Source organism: Schistocerca serialis, chromosome 5 (genome assembly GCF_023864345.2).
Source record: "Schistocerca serialis cubense isolate TAMUIC-IGC-003099 chromosome 5, iqSchSeri2.2, whole genome shotgun sequence".
Lineage (NCBI taxonomy): Eukaryota > Metazoa > Arthropoda > Insecta > Orthoptera > Acrididae > Schistocerca > Schistocerca serialis.
Window position 1 is genome coordinate 314,694,757 of NC_064642.1, and position 21,461 is coordinate 314,716,217.

The 21,461-nt window shown below is 37.8% G+C and overlaps 1 protein-coding gene and 1 non-coding gene across 6 annotated transcripts in view; one reads left to right on the forward strand and one right to left on the reverse strand.

Moving 5' to 3' along the window:
* Positions 1–14,177, reverse strand: part of LOC126481442 (ribose-phosphate pyrophosphokinase 1) — an 81,769-nt gene extending 67,592 nt beyond the window's left edge. For 3 of the 5 annotated variants that reach the window (XR_007587561.1, XM_050105202.1, XM_050105200.1), the window contains exon 1: positions 14,036–14,177. Coding sequence is in view for 3 of the 5 variants with exons in the window: in XM_050105202.1 (XP_049961159.1) it covers positions 14,036–14,066 (31 nt within the window). In the remaining 2 variants the exon portion in view is untranslated. Of the gene's footprint in view, positions 1–8,378; positions 8,511–14,035 lie in introns of those variants that run through there. The other 2 variants (XM_050105203.1, XM_050105206.1) reach the window with 2 other exon arrangements.
* Positions 14,178–21,044: 6,867 nt separating this feature from the next.
* On the forward strand, positions 21,045–21,119 carry Trnas-uga (transfer RNA serine (anticodon UGA)). Its single transcript has one exon. It is a non-coding gene; the product is annotated as a tRNA-Ser (tRNA).
* The last annotated feature ends 342 nt before the right edge of the window (positions 21,120–21,461 follow it).

A 21,461-nucleotide genomic window follows, 5' to 3' on the forward strand; every position in this document is an offset into this window, starting at 1 on the left:
GTTTTGCACTCACAACCTCCCAGGCGACAGTTAAGTATCATAACCACTAAACCACGGTGTTACTGAGCTTCTTGTGCCACAATATTCGTAAAGTGAACATTTCATAACAAAACACTTGCATTATATGAAGATGGTGTTTCCAACATCAGCACAGTACACCGCCGATACCGTAAGTAAAATTGAACTGCAGGGAATTTAAGTCATCACCGGACATTATGAAGGATCTTTGACGAAATGTTTGATGACAGTGTAATACTCCCTTTTGTGCCACGTTAGAGGTCATTGTCAAAGAAAATTTGATGATATAATATCGGCCTAAGTTCCATCTATTAACACGACAATGCGGTTGCCAACTAGAAAATAACTTTGTTGCGAGCATCCGGACCAACTCACACTTAATTTTTTAATGTGGCAGACTTGAGATTATTTTATAGATTGACAGATACGCAAGAACAGTATAAACTGCAATAGTAGAGTCGTCACAGAAAACCAGATGGTATACAGAGACTGTACACTATTGGGAAGTACAGTATAAAGTATGAAGCTTACTATTACGGCAGTGGTGAGCCGTCGGGAACGTTGGTAGTAGTTGTAGCAGTCACTTGTTTTCCCGAAATTACACGACGTCTGCCAAACTGGGGCACAGCTGGACAAGATTTCTTGCATGTCACTCGGGAACCCCGGAACACATCACACCTCATACTGTATAGGCTATAGTACCGTATTACTGTATTTCTAATTATTTTGAGAAATGGTAACATGAGTGGAAGAAAAAAGAAACGCATTACTATCGCTGAAAAACTGCGAATTTTGATATTTTGTGGAGGAAACCAGTAATCGAAAGCAAGTGAATATTGTCAAGGAATTAGGAATTTCTGCAAAACTGAGAACAGTGCATGTGTGTTCGCAATTTCTACTAGTAAGCGGACACGCATTCAGGGCGGGAAATATGGGGACGTTGTTCAGGCAACATAGAGCATAAGGCATTCCTATTAGCGGCAATGCTTTGTAAAAAAGCAAATGAATTTGCAATTCGACTCGGCATGGAAAATTTCAGTGCTTCATCTGTTTGGCTACATAAATTTAAGGCAAGACATAACATCAGCTGTCAGAATGTATGTGGCGAAAGCAAAAATTTCGATGCCGAGGCAGTGCGAGATTGAAAGGAAACCTGTTTGAAAGAACTGACGTCCTAATAAGCTCCTAAAAACATTTTCAGTGCGTATGAGACGGGTTTGTTTAACTATGTAATGCCCAGTGTGCGATTTGCAGGGGGGGATTTCCCCCCCTCTGTATCAGACCATCCCCTCCTCTGGTTTTAGTTTATGCATCCCAACCTGGGATGTTTATTTCCCACAAACTGGAGTAAAACTTTACATATAATTTAAATTTGTGGAGCTGAATACTGGAAGTTTTTAATAAGTCTTACTATTAATATGTTTCAGTTTTCTATCATCAGAATAAATACAGCTTTTCACAAATGTGCCTCTACTTTTTGAATTCCCCTCGCATACCTGTATGTAGATGATTTTGTAAATAAGCTTTACCTATAATGTACTTTTAAAGATATAACAAGGGAAGGCTTTTCTGATAGTGCATACGCGTGAATAGTGAGTTTCGGCATTAACATCTATTTATAAATAGCTGTTTAACCATGTGTAACGCCACGGTCCAAGCTAGTAACATATATAATTCTACTAACCTCTAACCAAGACATCCCCCCCACTGGTAAAAGCACAAATCGTACCCACTAATGCCTGACCGCACAGTGGCTTTCAAAGGCGAGAACTGCCACGGAGAAAAAAAAAAAAGTAAACGACGTGTATCAGTGCTGTTATCCGCTAACAGTGTGGGAGTGAGAAGGTCCCCTTACTTACAATCGGGAAATTTGCCAAGCCCCATTGTTTTAAGAACATTGTCACGTTTCCCACAAAATACGCTAGTAACAAGAACTCGTGTATAATGACAAATTTTTCGAAAGCTGGTTTCGAAGTGTCGATGGGAAAGTGGGTGCAGCAGGCCGGAAGATTTTATTGTTCGCAGACAAGTGTGCAGTGTATCCTCCCCTTACTTTCTGTTTGAGAAATGTGACCGTGGAATTCTTTCCAGCGAGTAGCACGAGTGAGCTCCAGCCACTTGACCTTGGAATAATACACAATTTCAAACTGCATTATCGCAAAACGCTTGTGCAGCATGACATCAGGTGTGTTAAACATCGAGAAAAAGGAAGAAATGAAAATAAACATTTTACAGCAAAGATTTTTACTTGTCATTTATTTCGTGTTGTGCTACTGGAGCGAAAGAACACTTCAAGAAATTATTAATGAATTTGTTTCTTCTGCTAGGCAATTACACTACATTGCAGCATCATGGCACACAGTTTCAGACGATACCATTCGGATCTTTTTACGAAAAGCCGGATTTGGAAATGAAGTCCATGTTCGTGGTGGAAATGGACGATATTTCACCTAATGATGAAAAATGAAATCGACTAGAAGAGCAGGCATTATTTGAGGATTACGTGAACGTTGATGAAAACCTCGTCACTACAGAACCCATGACTATCGCTGAGATAGTGTAGTGTGCATCGCAGGACCTGGACTAGGGAGCAACTGACAATGAGGATGATACAGAAGATCCACAGCATTCCTCTGTGACGTTTAACGATGCAGTAAATGCGTTAGAAATAATTAAACAATTTGTGACGCTATTGCCGCGTCGAAGAAAAAACAAGCAAAAATTCCGGACCTTTTTTTACGAAATGACGTTTTCTTCTGTGTAGAGGTTTACATTTTTCTTTATATCTATGTTAGGTATGGTACGTACAAGAACAAAAGCTAGAATATGGAGTACCCCAAGGGTCCGTCATAGGGCCTCTCCTGTTCCTTATTTATGTCAATGATATGGGTTATAACAACAATATGTTACAGTTTGCTGATGACAACACCCTTTTTGCCAAAGGAAGAACTGCTGCAAATCACTCCAAGAAACAGACGCACTCTTCCAAAACGTTAAGGTATGGTTCATTAAAAATAAAATGAAAATGATTGAAGAAAAAACACCCTTAACAAAATCGGATGCCATGATAATATGGAGGCTGTCAAACTGTTGGGCTTCATGATAGACAGGAAATTAACAATGAACGAACACACAGTGTATGTGCGCTCCAAGCTCTCCCATGTAATATACCTTCTGAGGAGGTTAAAAGGTGTATTGAGTGACAATATCTCATAATGGTATATTATGCCCTATTCCATAGCCACATTAATTATGGCCTACTGTTATGGGGACATTCTGCATGTTGTAAGGATGTGCTAATTCTACAGAAAAAAGCTCTCAGAATAATCACATCAAGCAAAAGACAGGAGCACAGCAGGCCTATATTCAAGCAGTTAGGAATTATGACAGTCTTCAGCCAGTATGTGTTTTTATGTCTCATCAGCGTGAAAGAAAACCAAGGAGTCTTCAGCATGAGACAAGATATACACAATCACAATACCCGTAACAAGAGGAGCATCGAAATACCCAGGTGTCAACTGACAGGAACGCAAGACAGCTTTCCATTGGTTGCCCTAAAGATGTTCAACTCACTGCCTCAAGGACTGCAATCCCTGCCGCTAGCTGCATTCAGAAGGAGAGTATCACAGGACCTGAAAGAACGCCCATTGTACTCCATTGGTGAATTCTTTGATAGTGACCAAAGTGAATGGACAAACAAATATTGTTTCTATTAAGTATAAATGTCTTAATTTTGTGAATATTTTTTTAATGTATATATGTAATTAATCTTGATGCAGACTGTCCAGTCATGACTAGTAAACGACACAGACCTAGTAATAAAGTATATAACGTTTTGTAGAATGTAACTATTTATGTACTGGATTTTTCATTTGTGTTTACCAATTAATTTGATAGTGTGGTGCTATATTTCACACATACATTTTTCACACTTATACGTTTTTTTCTGTAGTCTGTTGAAAAACGTGTAAACGAAGTTATGTATTATTATTATTGTGAACTCTGCAGAAAGTGACATACTTTAATTGTAATGAACCCTTTTGGGTAATGTCGTGGGTGTTGTGGTAAATTGAGTGAAGACTCATTTTATTCACGTCTACTGTGAATATTAGGATTAGTATCTTGAAATTTCATATGTACAAACCAAACACATGTATATGTTAAGTACAGAATTCTTATGTCAGTACATCGTGGAAATGCTCCATACCTTATTTTGTAGGCATTTGTTAAATGTTGCGTTAGTGCAGTCCAACTTGTCTTGCTTGTGTACATAATTTCTTTTTAGTCTGCTAATTGCTAAGTGAATATTACTTTGAGATATCTTTAGTATATATGTGTATATTACCATACTAGTTCATTTTTTCGTTGCATTTAGCTATGTTTATTAATGTACCATATGTGTGAAGACTCGTTGATACATTCTGACTTTCAGCTTTGAGAATCAGACTCCTGGACAAGAAGAACTAGGGCCATCTCAACATGACAAGCTAAGTAAACTTGAAGGTGTATTGTAATCTTTGCTCCTCTCAAAATTTTCGTAAAGGCTTTGCTTGTTAATTACTTGGACTGGGCATTATTTAATGTGGACAATAGAAGCAAGGAGGGGGGAGACTACAGATTCTTTTCCCAGAAATTGTCAGAGGCTCGTACAAAATTGAATGTCTATTACAGAGATTTTTTGGCTGTCTATGAAGCCTTTAAACATTATAGACTGGGGGTGGAATCATGCCATTTCACAGTATTTACAGATCACAAGCCAGTTTCCTTCACTTTCAGAATACCCCGCATTTCCTTCTCACTATAGCAATTCTGCTATTTTGAAATTCATAGACCAATTTGCTACTTATACCGATCATTTGCAGGGTGCTGTTAATGCTGTGGCAGATTATTTATCTTGCATTAAATCATTTCTGCAGGAGCAACATCTCACAACTAGCTATGGCTCAAAATACCAATGCAGTGCTATAGTAGTACATCAAGAAAACAGACACAGGCTTGTATCTGCAGAAGTTGCCAATGGCCAGCCTTCTGGTGTGATGTGATGTTTCTGACAGCTGACCATGACTTCTGTTCCATTTTATCACCAGAGCAGGGTATTTAATGACATCCATGGACTAACTCATTTTGTTGCCAGTGCCATATCACAAATGATAGTGGACAGATTTGTATGGCAGGGTCTGCGACATGAGTTTTGGCTGTGGGTAAAAATTTGTTTGTCTTGTCAGTCAACCAAAGTGAGATGCCATGTCCGTAGACCAGGTGGTTCATTTAAGGAGGCTCCCCAATGTTCTTCTCATACAACTTCGTAGGGCCACTCAACCCTTAAAAGGATACACCCAATGGGTAGAGGCAGAAACCACATGGATGTTGTGATTTGGCTGCCAGACAGACATAACAACGAACTAGGGCAGCCAGTTTGAGTGCACCTTGTTTAGTGAAATTGCTACTTCTGTGGTTTTATACACCCTGTACCAAACGGATAGCAATGGCATGATGGAGTGTTGGTGCTAGACCTTCAAGTCAACCCTTATGTACTCGAATCCAAGCCGCACTCGAATCTAAGCCGCACCGGAAAAATGGGACTCGAAATCAAGGAAAAAATATTTTCCCGAATCTAAGCCGCACCTGAAATTTGAGACTCGAAATTCAAGGAGAGAGAAAAGTTTTAGGCCGTACCTCCAAATCGAAACAAAGTTGGTCCATTGTAATATGAGAGACAATTTAGGTTGAATGAATGACGATACAGCTACAGTAGTTTGGTTCGAGTCATAAGCTCAGCAGTTAAGCTTTACCAGGTAGCCACTGCTATGCGTCAGGTGCTCCATCTGTATTTATACGGGTACCCTTCCTTTTCCACGTGCTTCGTCTGGTTTGAATTGATTGCTTATTTTTCTTTGATCTGATAAGTGCTGTTCTCTTTGTTATAGGTGTTTACGTCACTCAGCTGAAAATGCATTACTGTACTGTGCATTGTTTGTCGCATTCTGATAATGTGTGTTTACGGCCTGTCGCCGCTCGCGACACGGCTTGCTTTTGTGCGCGCTTCCGCCGCTTACAATAAAAAAAGACAGGAATTGTCTCATTAGCTAAACCATGGCAAAAGACTGCTATTTGTTGTTGATTACACTGCTGCTTTCTTTGATAATGATCAACAAAAACCAAATAATAGACTGCGTATGATAGATGATGTTCTGAACGAGAGTTTAGCGAAAATTTTTCTCCGTTTGAAAATCTTTGCAGACACCCCTTTAGTACATTACATTCTGCACAGAAATTAGAGTCATCTTAGATTTAAAAATCTAGTCAATTGCCATGCTTCATTTCTGACTATATCACTATTAGGCATAAGAATAATACGAATATAAACATGACATGATATGTATATTCTTCCGCGTTTGCTGTTGTCTCGCTCTAGTTTCGTAGTTTATTAGGCAGACAGGATTTAAATGAGATAGCGACAAACATGAAAGAATACATGGCAAAATGTTTATATTCGTATTATTCTTATGGTGAAGACAATACGGCATGTGATTCACAATTCATAAAAGTTCCTATTAGCAACCATCTCTTCTCACAGGTAGGAAAAAATTCAGAACGTAGAGTTGGCCATATTGACAAACATCCCAGTCTTGCCAGTCGGATTTTCGTGGTAAATTGAAATGCTGCTACATTCGAAGATGAACAATACGGAATTTTTATTTACTTCGTTGGATAATGTATGAAAATGCAGTGGTCGAAACTCGGGGTGGAGAAAAAAGCTCGTCTTCTACTTTTTTTTTTAAATTTATTTACTGACGCAGAGGTTTTGGTGCCAGTATTTATCTTTGTGCCTGCAAAGCATGCCTGTGCAACGCTACATACAGGGTGGTCAGAAAATATGTGAAATAATTGTAGGGATGTTACAGGGCAGGTTGTACTGAGACATAAATGTTAAGAAAGAAATTCGATACGTTGCACCGTTTCCCGAGTTATTTAGCATTGAAGTTAGTCAATCAGATCGTCGCGCGCGTAAATTCAAGTTTCAACTAACGAGACAAAGCACTCGTTGGGCAACACCGCCCCTGGCAGGCCGCTTGAATGCGAGCGCGCGACGCCCCGATTGGCTAAATTCTATGCTAAATAACTCGGAAACAGAGCAACGTATCGAATTTCTTTCTTAACATTTATGTCTCAGTACAACCTGCCCTGTAACATCCCTACAAGCATTTCACACATTCTGACCACCCTGTATATTTGACGGCAGAAGTTAAATGTGGCGGCACCTACCAATGTTTTTCGGAACTTCCGCCTACTTTGCACTCGATTCTAAGCTGCAGGCTGTTTTTGGATTACAAAAACCGGAAAAAAAGTGCGGCTTAGATTCGAGTAAATACGGTATGTCTCATGGGTGAATACACTCTAGGAAAGGCTCCTCACCAGGTCTACACTTTATGCATCTATATCTGTCACTCACATGTGGACAAAACCCACTCTCATCAGTGAAAACAAGAGAGTGAAATTTCACTCACCCGTTGACTCTTTTATGACACCATAGTAGCGATGTTTGGCCACATTGTGATATCAGTGGTAGCCTGGCGAGAGGCACGTGTGATCTTAGTGCTGCTGTATGCAGCCAGTTCCCCAATGGACCTTTGTGACACATCAGGTGCAACATGTGCCCATATTTCTTCCCTGTAGATGTTTGGTGGGCCAGTGGTGATTCCACAATACAGCATTCTTGATGTGCATCTGTACTATATGGAAGTTCAGAACCAGGTCTGCGGGTGTGGGAATATTCCACAGACCACTATTGAAAGTAGCTACATATGCTAATAAATTGTGCCCAGGATGTTTAGCAACCTGTTGATACATCCACCCAGTTTAGTCCTGTTTTAATGACTGAAGTTGTTTAATAGGAGTACACACTTGATGGCGGGGCATGGTTGTACCATAGAATGAATGTTGCACAAACTGTTCACTTCTAAACACTGCCTGCAGTTTAAAACAGGGGGTATACAGACAGACCTCCAGGGCGACATCTGATCGCAGATGACTGTGACAAATGAATCACTTAATACTACAGCCTCTCAGTATGCATATTTTATAGCCTGGTGTGACTGAACACAGTTCTCAGGAGTGTTGCATTTTTTCCCCAGCAGTGTAAATGAATGCTAACATTAAAAAATGTAAGCCTTAATTGGCAAGATTCATGAAAAGTATGTTTCGAGAACAGTTGTGTATAGGTGTGAAATATAGACAAAAGGGAAGCACTCTTAAAATGTTGCGTTATAGGAGTTTGTCGTGCCGTAAGTTAATAAGAAAAAAGATTTAACAAGTAACTTAATAAATCAAACATATAGAGTGATTAAATATGTTCTCACATGAGTCACTGCTGAAAACTGTAGTTGAAGAGGAAGCAGAAGAAACCGTTCACATGTGCAGGCCAAGATATGAATCATATAAGGCAGAATGTTGATGATATGGGATGTACCAGTAACACTGAAGTAAAGAGGATAGCTGGTAGTGACAGAACTGGAGATCTGTAACAAACCAGCCTTTATGCTAGTGACGGAAAGAACAATATAGAACTGCTTACAAACTGACCTTGCAACCACTGGACTTTGCGTCACATAGCGACTGATTCACTTATAACTAACAATATTGACTTGAGAGCTAGGTTGTGCAGTGGTTGCTAGCTAGCTCTTGCAAGTCAGCATCTGACAACTATGTAATTGCTGCAGATTGCAGCAAGTAGGTGTTTCAGCATTATGCCATTCCATCCAGCCCCGTTATGTTGATATGACTACCCATGTGTTACAGAAATTTGGGAAACCACTTCAGCATTACGAATGGACAACAACATGGCACCTGGCTTCTAGAAAATAACAGGCTGGGTGAGGGTGCGTATAAATAGCACCTGACCAGCTACCAAGGGGCACAAATTTGGAGACCATTGTAGAGCGGGCTGCTGCCATTTGACACAAAGCAGTATTGTTGCTCTGTCATTCAACAGCACCATTTGTCATATGGCATGCACCAGACTGAATATTGAACTAAAACACTATTAGCTACCGACTGGCTTAGTGACTGCTGTGCCATGCACTGCCAGCCAGATGTTGGGGGCTGGAGTTCACTCACCGGATGACACTACCTCCACCACAAGCCACTGATGGACAGACCTTCAGCACATCCTAATTATTGTGTCTCAGCATTAGCCACTGCTGAACTGCCTGTACAGAAAGAATGCCCTGCTCCTGATACAAGTTGTGTTTTTTATACCTACTGCCAAGATCCTGACTACGCATTGCTTCCAAGGACTGTGGGTTTGATACCCCTCCTCCCCCTGCCTGCTGGTTGTGGACATGGAGCATTGTTGTATGATATCAGTAACTGACTCTGATTTTAACATGAGCTTTGCTGAATTTGGTCCTGCACGTACCCCACTAGTGAACCAACACATCCAAGGTGAGGAGGTTGGAGCGGTTACTCAGACAATCCTACACCTGCTCTTCCACCCTCCCCATGGCTGACACTACAAAACTACATAATGACACCATTACAGGTTACAGAACTGACCATGTTGATCTCAAGCTCTGAGGTTTGGAAGCATTCAGACTGTGGTGATCACAGTTCTGCCAAACACCATTATTATCTCTTACCAAACTCCTCAGACCTTGGTAGGCTAATATGCAATAATTAGGGTTGTCAGAGCTCTAGTGTGATATGTGAGTTTCTGGATGTTGGTATTTTGACTGGGTGAAATAGTATTGGGAGTAGTGAATTGAGGGAACCTGAGCAATGGATTCAGGCATGGGGCATCTGCAGCTACGCTGTGTTCAAAGTTTTTACACAAAATTGGCTAAATAAATAGGATCATTTACCTTATAAAATACTTGAAACACTAATTCTTAAATAGAGGCAATAAACTACGGAACTATAGATATCAAAGTGAAGAGAAATTAATGGAGTTGAAAGAGGAATTAAATAATACCAAAAGTGACAGCATTAAAAATAATGTAAGAAAAGAACAAATAGAATTAAAGTAGATCACATATTTTTCTACATGGGTGCAGAGCAGGGAGGAAATTCAGATGTAGGTATTAGTGTCAGTGCACAAGAAAATTAGTGACAGTGTTGCAGATGAAGAGAGCAGCTATTGGAACAGTCAGGTTCATTTTAAAAATAAGCAAACTATATTACACAGAAATAATTATATTCTATGCACAGGTGTACTCTCTCTCTCTCTGAAGTGGTAGAAGATGTCTGTGAAGAGTTACACAAAGCGTTAAAAAGGAATGAAGGGAGGAAGATTAGAATTAATTGTTCCATTGATGACAGGATCATTTATTGTGGAGCATGAACTTGCATTGGAGAAGGATGAGGAAGGAAACTGACCATGTGTTTTTTTTAAGGAAACGTCACTGTATTTATCTTGAGTGATTTTGGAAAACCATGGAAAACATAATTCTGGAAGGTCCACTCTAAGATTTAAAGCAATGTCCAAAATATGAATCGAGTGATATGGCAACAAATCCTAATGCAATATAATTGGGAATATTTTAATACAAAAGTAGTACAAAATATAAATAATGAATCCTCACAACACCTGAAATGACTCTAGCAATACATTAATAGAGTTTGACAGAAAGAACAACAGTCTTACACTTAGCACACTCATCAAGTAAAAATATAGAAAGTTGCATAGCAAGAACCAAATGAAATTTGTTACATTTAATCAAACAGCAAATAAATTGTACAGGATGTGATTGTCCAAATCACTTTAGAATTTCAAGTGATCATAAACTTTTTAAGCCACAGAATGAAATTATAAAAAGAAAAAAAATGTTTATCAGGCAGGACATCAGAAATATAGTCTTTATGTGTGTATGTCATATTGTAAGTTTTGTGTGTAAGTAATTCCTACATTTCACCATTTATTTTAATTTTTCTGCCAAAATGCTATCTTTGTTTATGCTAGAGACAAAATATCAGAGAAAACTATTTTTTTATCTGCTGTTGATGACTGTAACAAATGTTTTTGTTTTGTATCAAACAATGGAACATCATGTTCAAAGCAACAGTGTCTTTTTGACACATTTTTGTGACAAACTGGTGAGATTCATGCTTAGAAGGGTATAACACTAGTCCAAGAAATTGTTCATACTGTAGCTAACAGCAGAAGACTTTCAGGGTAAATCTTTTTCGGCTAAAATACTACAGCATGTAAAATCTGTTCATAAGGAAAAAAACAATACAAAGGCAAAGCAAGTAATAAGGAAACAAGATGGCAGCATACTGTGTGTCTGCTTACATGCTTCAAATTACTATACGCCAGTTCAGCTAACATCTGAGCTGCATTTTCTAAGGTTGAATTTTGACCTTTGATTAGTACTCTTGTGCCATTAGCACATATTACTGTTTGAACAGACTTTTAAAGGCATTGTAGGATTACTTATGTAGATTAAGAAGAGGAATACATCAACACATGTTATGCTCCCCATATTCTATTGCTACAATAAATGACTGAAATCATAAAAAAAGTACTTAGTGAAAAAGCACAAAAACAACAAAATATTCTGGTTTTAAATTGGCAAGGTATGGTGTATCACGAGCTTCAGTGTTGAAGTAACTCATTTTCAAACTAAAAAGTGCATATGAACAATGTGCAAGAGACAGCAAGTGAAAAAATGGCAATGTATGTAGATGAAACATCATTTACAGAAAACTGATGAGCAGTTCACAACTAAACTTTATTTGGAGATAGAGCAGGAAAATAAATATTAATAGAGGGACAGAAAAACGTATTCCACAAAATACAGGCAAATGACATAGCCAACAAGGAAGAATATTATCATTAAATCTGGAGACATAAATCTTAAAAAGCTTTGTGTAGTAGGTAAAGATAGTAAATAAGGTTTTAGAAATTGGTGTTGCATACTTATATGATAAGGAAATCTCATGTAGGTAAAATACATTGATGACCCAAAACAATGTGACCACCACTCACCGCAAAACGGAATGTCACTTGATGGTGTTGCAGGTACATGACATGGTAAGGAAAGTATATAAGGAGAGCATACATGAATGGGGCATCATTCTAACAACACTGCGGGCTGCAAATGGGAAATCCACTTACATAAGGAAGTTTGACAAAGGATCATAGCTATGATCTGGCATCTGGGCACAAGCTTCTTGGAAATGGCAAAGCTGTTCACATACTGCTGTTGTGAGTATCTATGGAAAGTGTTTGAAGCATAGTGAATCCCTGAGTAGATGACAAGGTTTTGAATGTTTACACTTCATCACAGAACATGGAGGTTGGAGGCTTGCCTGCTCTTGAAAGTAGGATAGGCAGTAATTGGTGGCAGGTCTGATGATAGAGTACAATGTTGGTGCAGGCACAAGTGTTTCAGAGAGCATTGTTCAATGCACTTCACGGATCATGGGGCTCTGCAATAGACAAATCCAATGTGTCCCCATGTTTACCTTACAATATCATGAATTGTGATTGCAGTGGGCATAAGATATTCAAGATTTGACTTTGGGTCAATGGAAACATGTTGTTTGGTTGGGTGAATCATGTTTTTCATGTTGATGGTCCTGTCCAGATATGCTATCATCCAGGTGAAGGCTGCTTTAAAAATGCTTGGCACCATGGGAACAGGTCAGTAAAAGCATTATTACACTACTGGAGGCATACAGCTGGGCTTACACGGACTTGTGGTTGTAATCAAATATACCATGACAACGTGGACTTCGTGAACATTTTACGGAGAACCTGTGCCGTTCATGCTTGATGTCTTCCCTGATATGATGGTATCTTCCAGCAGTCTGTATCATAAAGCCAGAATTATCCTACAGAGATTTGAGGTGCATGATGGAGAATAGTATAGCATTGTATCATATCTTTCTGTTTGCTAGATTTCACTACCCACTTATTAATATTATTTACTGTTTTATATATTATGGGTACTTGCCACATTTGTATATCTACATGTGTTTATTTGTTATGTATATATACCAGATGAAACCTATATCATGTATATGATCAGTGATTGAAGTATAAATATGAAAATGAATTTCCCACAGTTGTAATAATAAAGTAATTTATTGAGGAATTATATAATAAAATATGCTTCTTATTTCTTTTTTATTTGCAAGTTTTCTAAATATATGTGCAAGCACTGTGTCAAATTTTCACAGCAGAATACAGATCTCAGCTCTGAGTATTACATGATGAAGCACAGTCTTCATGGAAACTGCTTTTGTCACCTGTATTATAATAATACAAATCACAGTTTAAATCTGAATTTTATTATTTGTTACAAATACCATCAAGAGCAGGTAGGTGCTCTAGGAAATTAATGTAAGAATTCCATTGTTCTGTAAAGTATATCTGCAAGATAATTGCAAATTTTTAAATCTCTGATGTTGGCTTCTGGCAAGAGAAGGAGGAGGATAAAAAAGTGCTTTTGCTCTAAAAGATTTAGAGAAAAGAGGTGTAACACAAGAACACAACAAATACAGAGTCCAGTATGTAAGTGATGGAGACAGAGTCAAATACAAGATAAAATTATTTAAAGCAAAGTAAATGCATTGGTTGTTTCAAACATGAGGACAGTTTACTATATATGATACAGTAATAGGTACAAGCAAATGGTATATCAAAAGTATATTCATGCACTATGAAGAAATGAAGAAGAACAAAGAAATTTAGCGTAAACAATGTATAAAACTGAGAAGAGTACAGACTGCTTAAAAACAAATAACATAACACTCTGAAATAATTTTTATCATTTCAGCATTGTCTTATATCTTCTTTTGTTTTCAAAGTTTTTCAGTTTTTGTTAATATAAATGTTAATTATCACAGTGTACCATATGCTTTATGTTTTATTGGTTAGAAAATTATTTCTTCCAAGTATGCAATTGCTTGATGAAAGCATTATTGTTTGCAGAACATAGCCCTACATATGAAAATATGCTATAAACTTAATTTCAATCTCATAAATTGTGGCGTAATATTGCTAAGGACTCACCCTCCTCAGAAGCTGAACTGCCTGTAATCATCCTTCAGAAAAGCTATGACAGGGTTTATCTCCAGTGACCTCTGATTTCGTAATAAACTTTGGGTCAAATGATAATTTATGTGAATGTGTTGATCGTGTCCTAACTGGTTCTGACAAAGACTAAATATTTCAATGAAGTATGAGCAGTTAGCTGCATAGTGTATTTCTTATATAACTAACATGAAATTATAAAATTTTGACATATGAACAAATTTTAATTTACTTTTCATGCATTTTTTTCTCCACTGGAATCTCTCAGAGTGTTTAGAATAGATTGTGTGGGGTGCATCATAAAGCTTTATAATGGGAAATTTTGTGTGGTATCATACATATGCTCTGGATACATGAGTGGAAAAATTGTTATTTTAAATTTCTTGGATGCATGCCTTCAGTAAATACAACATTTATTTATAATAATTATAAGATCCAATATGTGAAAACTGTCAGTTCAAGCTTTTCTTCAGATTAATGAACACTCAACATAAAAAGATTTGGGGTGGACTGAGGCAGTTGCAGAAACTGTGTTAATAATTAGCTGATGTTAAGCCTGATTAAACTTTTTGTGGTTTTTCAGGCTACATCTAACAGAGTAACATAAGCAGGAGAGCTGGTAATTAGAAATATGAAGCAGATAACATGGAATTTTTTATTTATAAGGTTTCTAAATTTTTTTCCGTGAATGAGATGGAAGCTTAATGAAGGTCTTTGCACCAAAATACCGACACCTATTCTGAACCTTAGAAATGGGGGCAAAGTCTACATGGAAATTGTAGTACCCTGAAAAATGCAAAATAAACCAACAATCTTTTCTTTAGCTCAGCACAATGACAGAATACTTTAAAACATAACATGCAGAACTGAGGGTCCTAATTACTTTATCTATGTGTTGACCCCACTGTACCTTGTTGTTTAGTTGAACTTGAAGAAATTTGGTTAGACGTGATTATCTTAAGCATGAAAAAGTTCTTCTCATCCAGGCAAAAGGTGCTACAAGAAAATAAAAGGTATCAAAAAACAGTTTCATTACTGTTTTATTTTTAAAAAATAGAAACTATCATGAAAAACAGACTTATGGATTAGTTAAATAAATAACAACTTCTGTACAAAGAGCAGTTTGGTTTCACATCTGGAAAGGGAACAGAAGATTCTGTAGCAAAATTTAGAAAAGTTATTTGGAAGCCCTGACTAAGGAAGAACATGTAACAGGCAGACTTCAGTAACGTATTTGCAAAATAATTAATTATAAATTATTGGTATGTAAACTTGAAGCACTGGGAATAAGGGAATTATCAGGAAATGGTTTAAGTCTTACTTAGCAGAGTACAGAGGACAGAAATCTCCCAAATTTTAAGTGGCTCAAAACATATGGTGAAACATCCTTCATGTTCTGAATTTTTGGGTAGTGAAGTCCCTCAGGGGACTATTTCTTAATTACGTAAATGACTTCCAAGCACAAGTAACACATCGTGAAACAGTGTTATTTACAGATGAAAGCAGTATAATAATTACAAATAGGACAACAGAAAAGATAGGAGCAAAAGCTGAAAAGGTACTTACAGCAGTCATCAGCTGGTCAATAACAATTAACTCTTAATTTTAAAAAGACTAGTAACATGAACTACAATACAAGCAAAAAAAAAAAAAAACCTAATACAATTCAATTCAATCTCTTTATTCATCTGTTAACAATATACATTGTATGGATGTAGTCAATTACAATATAGTTTCTTATATTTAATTTGTTTCAAAAACTTGGATAATAAATACAAATATTTTATATCAGTATATATAAATAATATTACTTTTCCATATTCAGATATTCTTCAATGTTTGTAAAAACTATGTATTAGCAAAAATTGTTTAAGATCTGCATTGAATTTATGAAATTCTTTAATTTTATTTATTGTAATAGGCAATGCACTAAAAAGTATTTTGGGCTGGTAGTTTACACTTCTTTGGTAGAGTGCTCCTTTGTGGGTGTCTCTGTGAGAATCATCCCTGTTTCTTTGTTTCATGGTTATGATCCTGAATATTTAATGTTGAAAATTCCTGATGAGTTTTCAGAAAGCACGCACATTCATAGATGTATAAGCTAGGAAGAGTCACTATTTTATATTCTTTAAATATTTCCCTGCATGACACTCTGCAGGGAACCTCTTCCATTATTCTAATAGCACTTTTTTGAAGTTTGAAAGCTTGTTTTGCCTTATCTGTATTTCCCCAGAAGACCATACCATATCTAAGCAAACTGTTCATATAAGCATAATAGGCACACAGCAATGATTCAGTGTTGCAACATTCCCAAAGCATTCTTAGCACAGAGCAGCATTTACTTAATTTTTTACTCATAACTTCTAGATGCTTTTCCCAACTCAAGTGCTCATCCACTCATATACCTTGGAATTTTGTGCATGGAGCTTGTGGAATAACAATATACATTGTGTGGATGTAGTCAATTACAATATAGTTTCTTATATTTAATTTTTACTCTTCTTACTTAAAGTGCATAATGAGATTATACAGGGTGTTACAAAAAGGTACGGCCAAAGTTTCAGGAAACATTCCTCACACACAAATAAAGAAAAGATGTTATGTGGAGATGTGTCCTGAAACGCTTGGTTTCCATGTTAGAGCTCATTTTAGTTTCGTCAGTATGTACTGTACTTCCTCGATTCACCACCAGTTGGCCCAATTGAAGGAAGGTAATGTTGATTTCGGTGCTTGTGTTGACATGCGACTCATTGCTCTACAGTACTAGCATCAAGCACATCAGTACGTAGCATCAACAGGTTAGTGTTCATCACGAACATGGTTTTGCAGTCAGTGCAATATTTACAAATGCGGAGTTGGCAGATGCCCATTTGATGTATGGATTAGCATGGGGCAATAGCCGTGGCGCGGTACGTTTGTATCGAGACAGATTTCCAGAACGAAGCTGTCCCGACAGGAAGACATTTGAAGCAGTTGATCGGCGTCTTAGGGAGCACGGAACATTCCAGCCTATGACTCGCGACTGGGGAAGACCTAGAACGACGAGGACACCTGCAATTCTTCGTGCAGTTGGCGATAACCCTAATGTCAGCATCAGAGAAGTTGCTTCTGTACAAGGTAACGTTGACCACGTCACTGTATGGAGAGTGCTACGGGAGAACCAGTTGTTTCCGTACCATGTACAGCGTGTGCAGGCACTATCAGCAGCTGATTGCCCTCCACGGGTACACTTCTGTGAATGGTTCATCCAACAATGTGTCAATCCTCATTTCAGTGCAAATGTTCTCTTTACGAATGAGGCTTCGTTCCAACGTGATCAAATTGTAAATTTTCACAATCAACATGTGTGGGTTGACGAGAATCTGCACGCAACTGCGCAATCACGTCATCAACACAGATTTTCTGTGAACGTTTGGGCAGGCATTGTTCGTGATGTCTTGATTGGGCCCCATGTTCTTCCATCTACGCTCAATGGAGCACATTATCATGATTTCATACAGGATATTCTACCTGTGCTGCTAGAACATGTGCCTTTAAAAGTACGACACAACATGTGGTTCATGCACGATGGAGCTCCTGCACATTTCAGTCGAAGTCTTTGTACGCTTCTCAACAACAGATTCGGTGACCGATGGATTGGTAGAGGCGGACCAATTCCATGGCCTCCACGCTCTCCTGACCTCAACCCTCTTGACTTTCATTTATGGGGGAATTTGAAAGCTCTTGTCTACGCAACCCCGGTACCAAATGTAGAGAGTCTTCATGCTCGTATCGTGGACGGCTGTGATACAATACGCCATTCTCCAGGGCTGGAACAGCGCATCAGGGATTCCATGGGACAGAGGGTGGATGCATGTATCCTCGCTAACAGAGGACATTTTGAACATTTCCTGTAACAAAGTGTTTGAAATCATGCTGGTACATTCTGTTGCTGTGTGTTTCCATTCCATGATTAATGTGATTTGAAGAAAAGTAATAAAATGAGCTCTAACATGGAAAGTAAGCGTTTCCGGACACATGTCCACATGACATATTTTCTTTCTTTGTGTGTGAGGAATGTTTCCTGAAAGTTTGGCCATACCTTTTTGTAACACCCTGTATAATGGATAACCAGGAAAATAATTAAGTTATGTATGTTGAGCAGTAATTAAAATAGAATGAACACGTTTGGAACAAGATTTAGCACAGCATCTTATGCTCTACAAATATTAACCACAGTGTATAATAGCTTATGATCATGCATCACACTTTGCAGACAATCATTACAACATAAGTTATGGCACAATGTTCCAGAACGTAAATGCTAAAAATATCAAAACTGTGTTCAAACTGAAAAAACTGACCAAAAGTTACAAAACACAATGTTCAATCCACAGAGTGTACAGAAGACAGAACAACCTTAAGGTACGGCAATCTTTACAAACAAACATGTGCAGATAAATACAAATTTCAATTTGCAAATTTCCAGATTTAATGTAATGATATTCTCTGATAGCCATAGATATGGCTTGCTGGACTCTTACATAATGATTTTCATGTAAATGCAGCTTTCATTGTAAAACCTGGGGCACTTCTGGCAGAAATCACAAGAAACATTAACGCTGAAAAATCTCTCTAGTTTGCTACAATACACAGTAACTATTTGGGATGCCAATGATGTGTACAAGAATGAATTATTCCAAGCCACTAACAATTTCAAATAAATTCTGAACTCTACCAATAAACACTTCCTTTGTGACTGAAGAAATCATTAAGGCCAATAGACAGTTTGAAAAGATTTGCAAAGCATTCCAGAGCTCACATTTCTTATCTGTAGGTTTCCCTGAGAGAGAACACTTTACACAACATGGTCTACATCTGAATATTAAGGAAAAGATGTTACTATGCAATAAAATCTGAGACGACATAAATTCATTGGACAGATGCAAGGAGAGGACCCTATTACTCTTCCACATCCTGTTTCCCACTCAACAGCACACAGCAGTCATCATCTTCAGAAGCAACAGGACAGTTTACACCACTGACACCAACAACATTATCAACTAAACCGCCTGCAGCAGTAAAAACCAACCACCCATCAAGCAAAAGAAGTTTGTCACCACCAGGCTAGTACAAGGATTTTTCATTGAGCAGATTCAGAAGGATGTAGGCTGCAGTATGTTCTGGGAGATGAAGAAGCTTGCACAGGACAGAGTAGCATGGAGAGCTGCATCAAACCAGTCTCAGGACTGAAGACCACATCATCATCATCGTCATCATCATCATCATCATCAAGTAAAAACCAGACATTGAGGAGAGAAGTGTGACAGTTTCCAAGAACAATGAATCACTAGTAATTTTTTACCCAATGTTCATGGTACAACTGAATTAGAAGTACTTCTGCTTGATCAGCTAAAGGATATTTCAATGTTATGTGTGAGTGAACATTGGTTATAGCAAAACCAAGCTTATAGTTATAGATTAAGAGGATTTGAAATTGTTTGTAGCTTCTGTAGAAAGACTTTTCTGGGTGGAGTAACATGTGCATATTCTAAGCAAGGAATTGAGTGCAAAGAAACTAAGTTCAGTAACATAAATAACATTGAAAAAGTGTTTGAATATTTTTTTTGCAATCTTAAAGAACCCAAAGTAATCACTGTGTGCATATAATGTTCCCCATCAGGCAACTTCATGGCATTTTTGGACAGCATAGAAAGACTCTTTGGTGAATTAAGAATTTTTTAAAGAAATCATTATTGTAGTTGAAGATTATAATGTGAACTGTAAATTAACCTGTAAAATGTATCTAAACTGAATAATTTGTTATATTCGCATAATTTATCAGCATCTCTCCATGAATACACTACACTTGAAAGACCTCTAAAACTACAACTGATCAAATATTTTTTGAGTTGCAAGCACTTAATCATAATGTAGAAATGATTGAAACTGGAATCTCAGATCACGAAGCAATAAAATTTAGTGTAATAATGTACTTTGCACAAACTCTAGGAAAAGTGAGAAATACTTTTAGAGAAGATGTATAAATGAGGACAACATTAGGATTTTTAATTCTTTGTTAAAAAATTCAAACTGGGATTTGGATAAATATGACACTGCAGATATGAAGTTTGAGTCATTTCTAGCTTGTTATAAACATAACTATGAAATTGCTTTCCCTCTTGTGGAAATTAAAGTAAAAACAAGAACTAACACTTGGATAAAACATGGGTGAGAAAATCTACAGAGCAAATTAAGAAGTTATTTAAATCAGTTAGGCAAAACCAAATGAAGCAACAATTCATACATCAAGTGGTAACTAGATTTTTGAAGAAGTATGCACCAGATATTATAAGAAAGATTACATGCATAACCCCCATTCTAAGCCAGGAAGTTTGAAACACTGGTATACACCATAACTAAACTACTTAAGAATCTTGATGCACCTGTATTATGATAGATCACAACACAATAAAGCAGATAGAGATAAATACAAGATCATAAAAAAGCACTACAGAACTGCAATCAAGACAGTGAAATGCAAGGCCAAGGTTGATACATTCTTAACTCTTCAAATAAATTACAGTGACATGGGAAGTTATCAAAACTGAAATAAATTGTCAAAAGAAAGATTGCAGCATTCCTATTCCTCCTGATACAGTAAATAAATATGAAACTTCCTGGCAGATTAAAACTGTGTGCCGGACTGAGACTCGAACTCGGGACCTTTGCCTTTCGCGGGCAAGTGCCCTACCAACTGAGCTACCGAAGCACGACTCACGCCCCGTCCTCACAGCTTTGGAAGTTTCATATCAGCGCGCACTCCGCTGCAGAGTGAAAATCTCATTCTGGAAACATCCCCTAGGCTGTGGCTAAGCCATGTCTCTGCAATATCCTTTCTTTCAGGAGTGCTAGTTCTGCAAAGTTTGCAGGAGAGCTTCTGTAAAGTTTGGAAGGTAGGAGACAAGGTACTGGCAGAAGTAAAGCTGTGAGGACGGGGTGTGAGTCATGCTTGGGTAGCTCAGTTGGTAGAGCACTTGCCCGTGAAAGGCAAAGGTCCCGAGTTCGAGTCTCGGTCCGGCACACAGTTTTAATCTGCCAGGAAGTTTCATATCAGCGCACACTCCGCTGCAGAGTGAAAATCTCATTCTGGAGTAAATAAATACTTTGCCAATCCTATACTAGAAACTGACATCAAGGAAGATGTGATCGAGGCTGAAGCACTGCTGCCATCATTACACAATAAACCAACTGAATGTTTTGAATGGAGTCATGTAACTTGCCGACATGTCATCAAAGCAATAGCTAAACTCAGTAATTCCTGAACAGAAGATTACTATGGCTTTTCTGTTCATTATATATATAAATGATCTGTCTTCCATTTTGCCCTGTGACACTGTACTATGTGCAGATGACACCACATTAA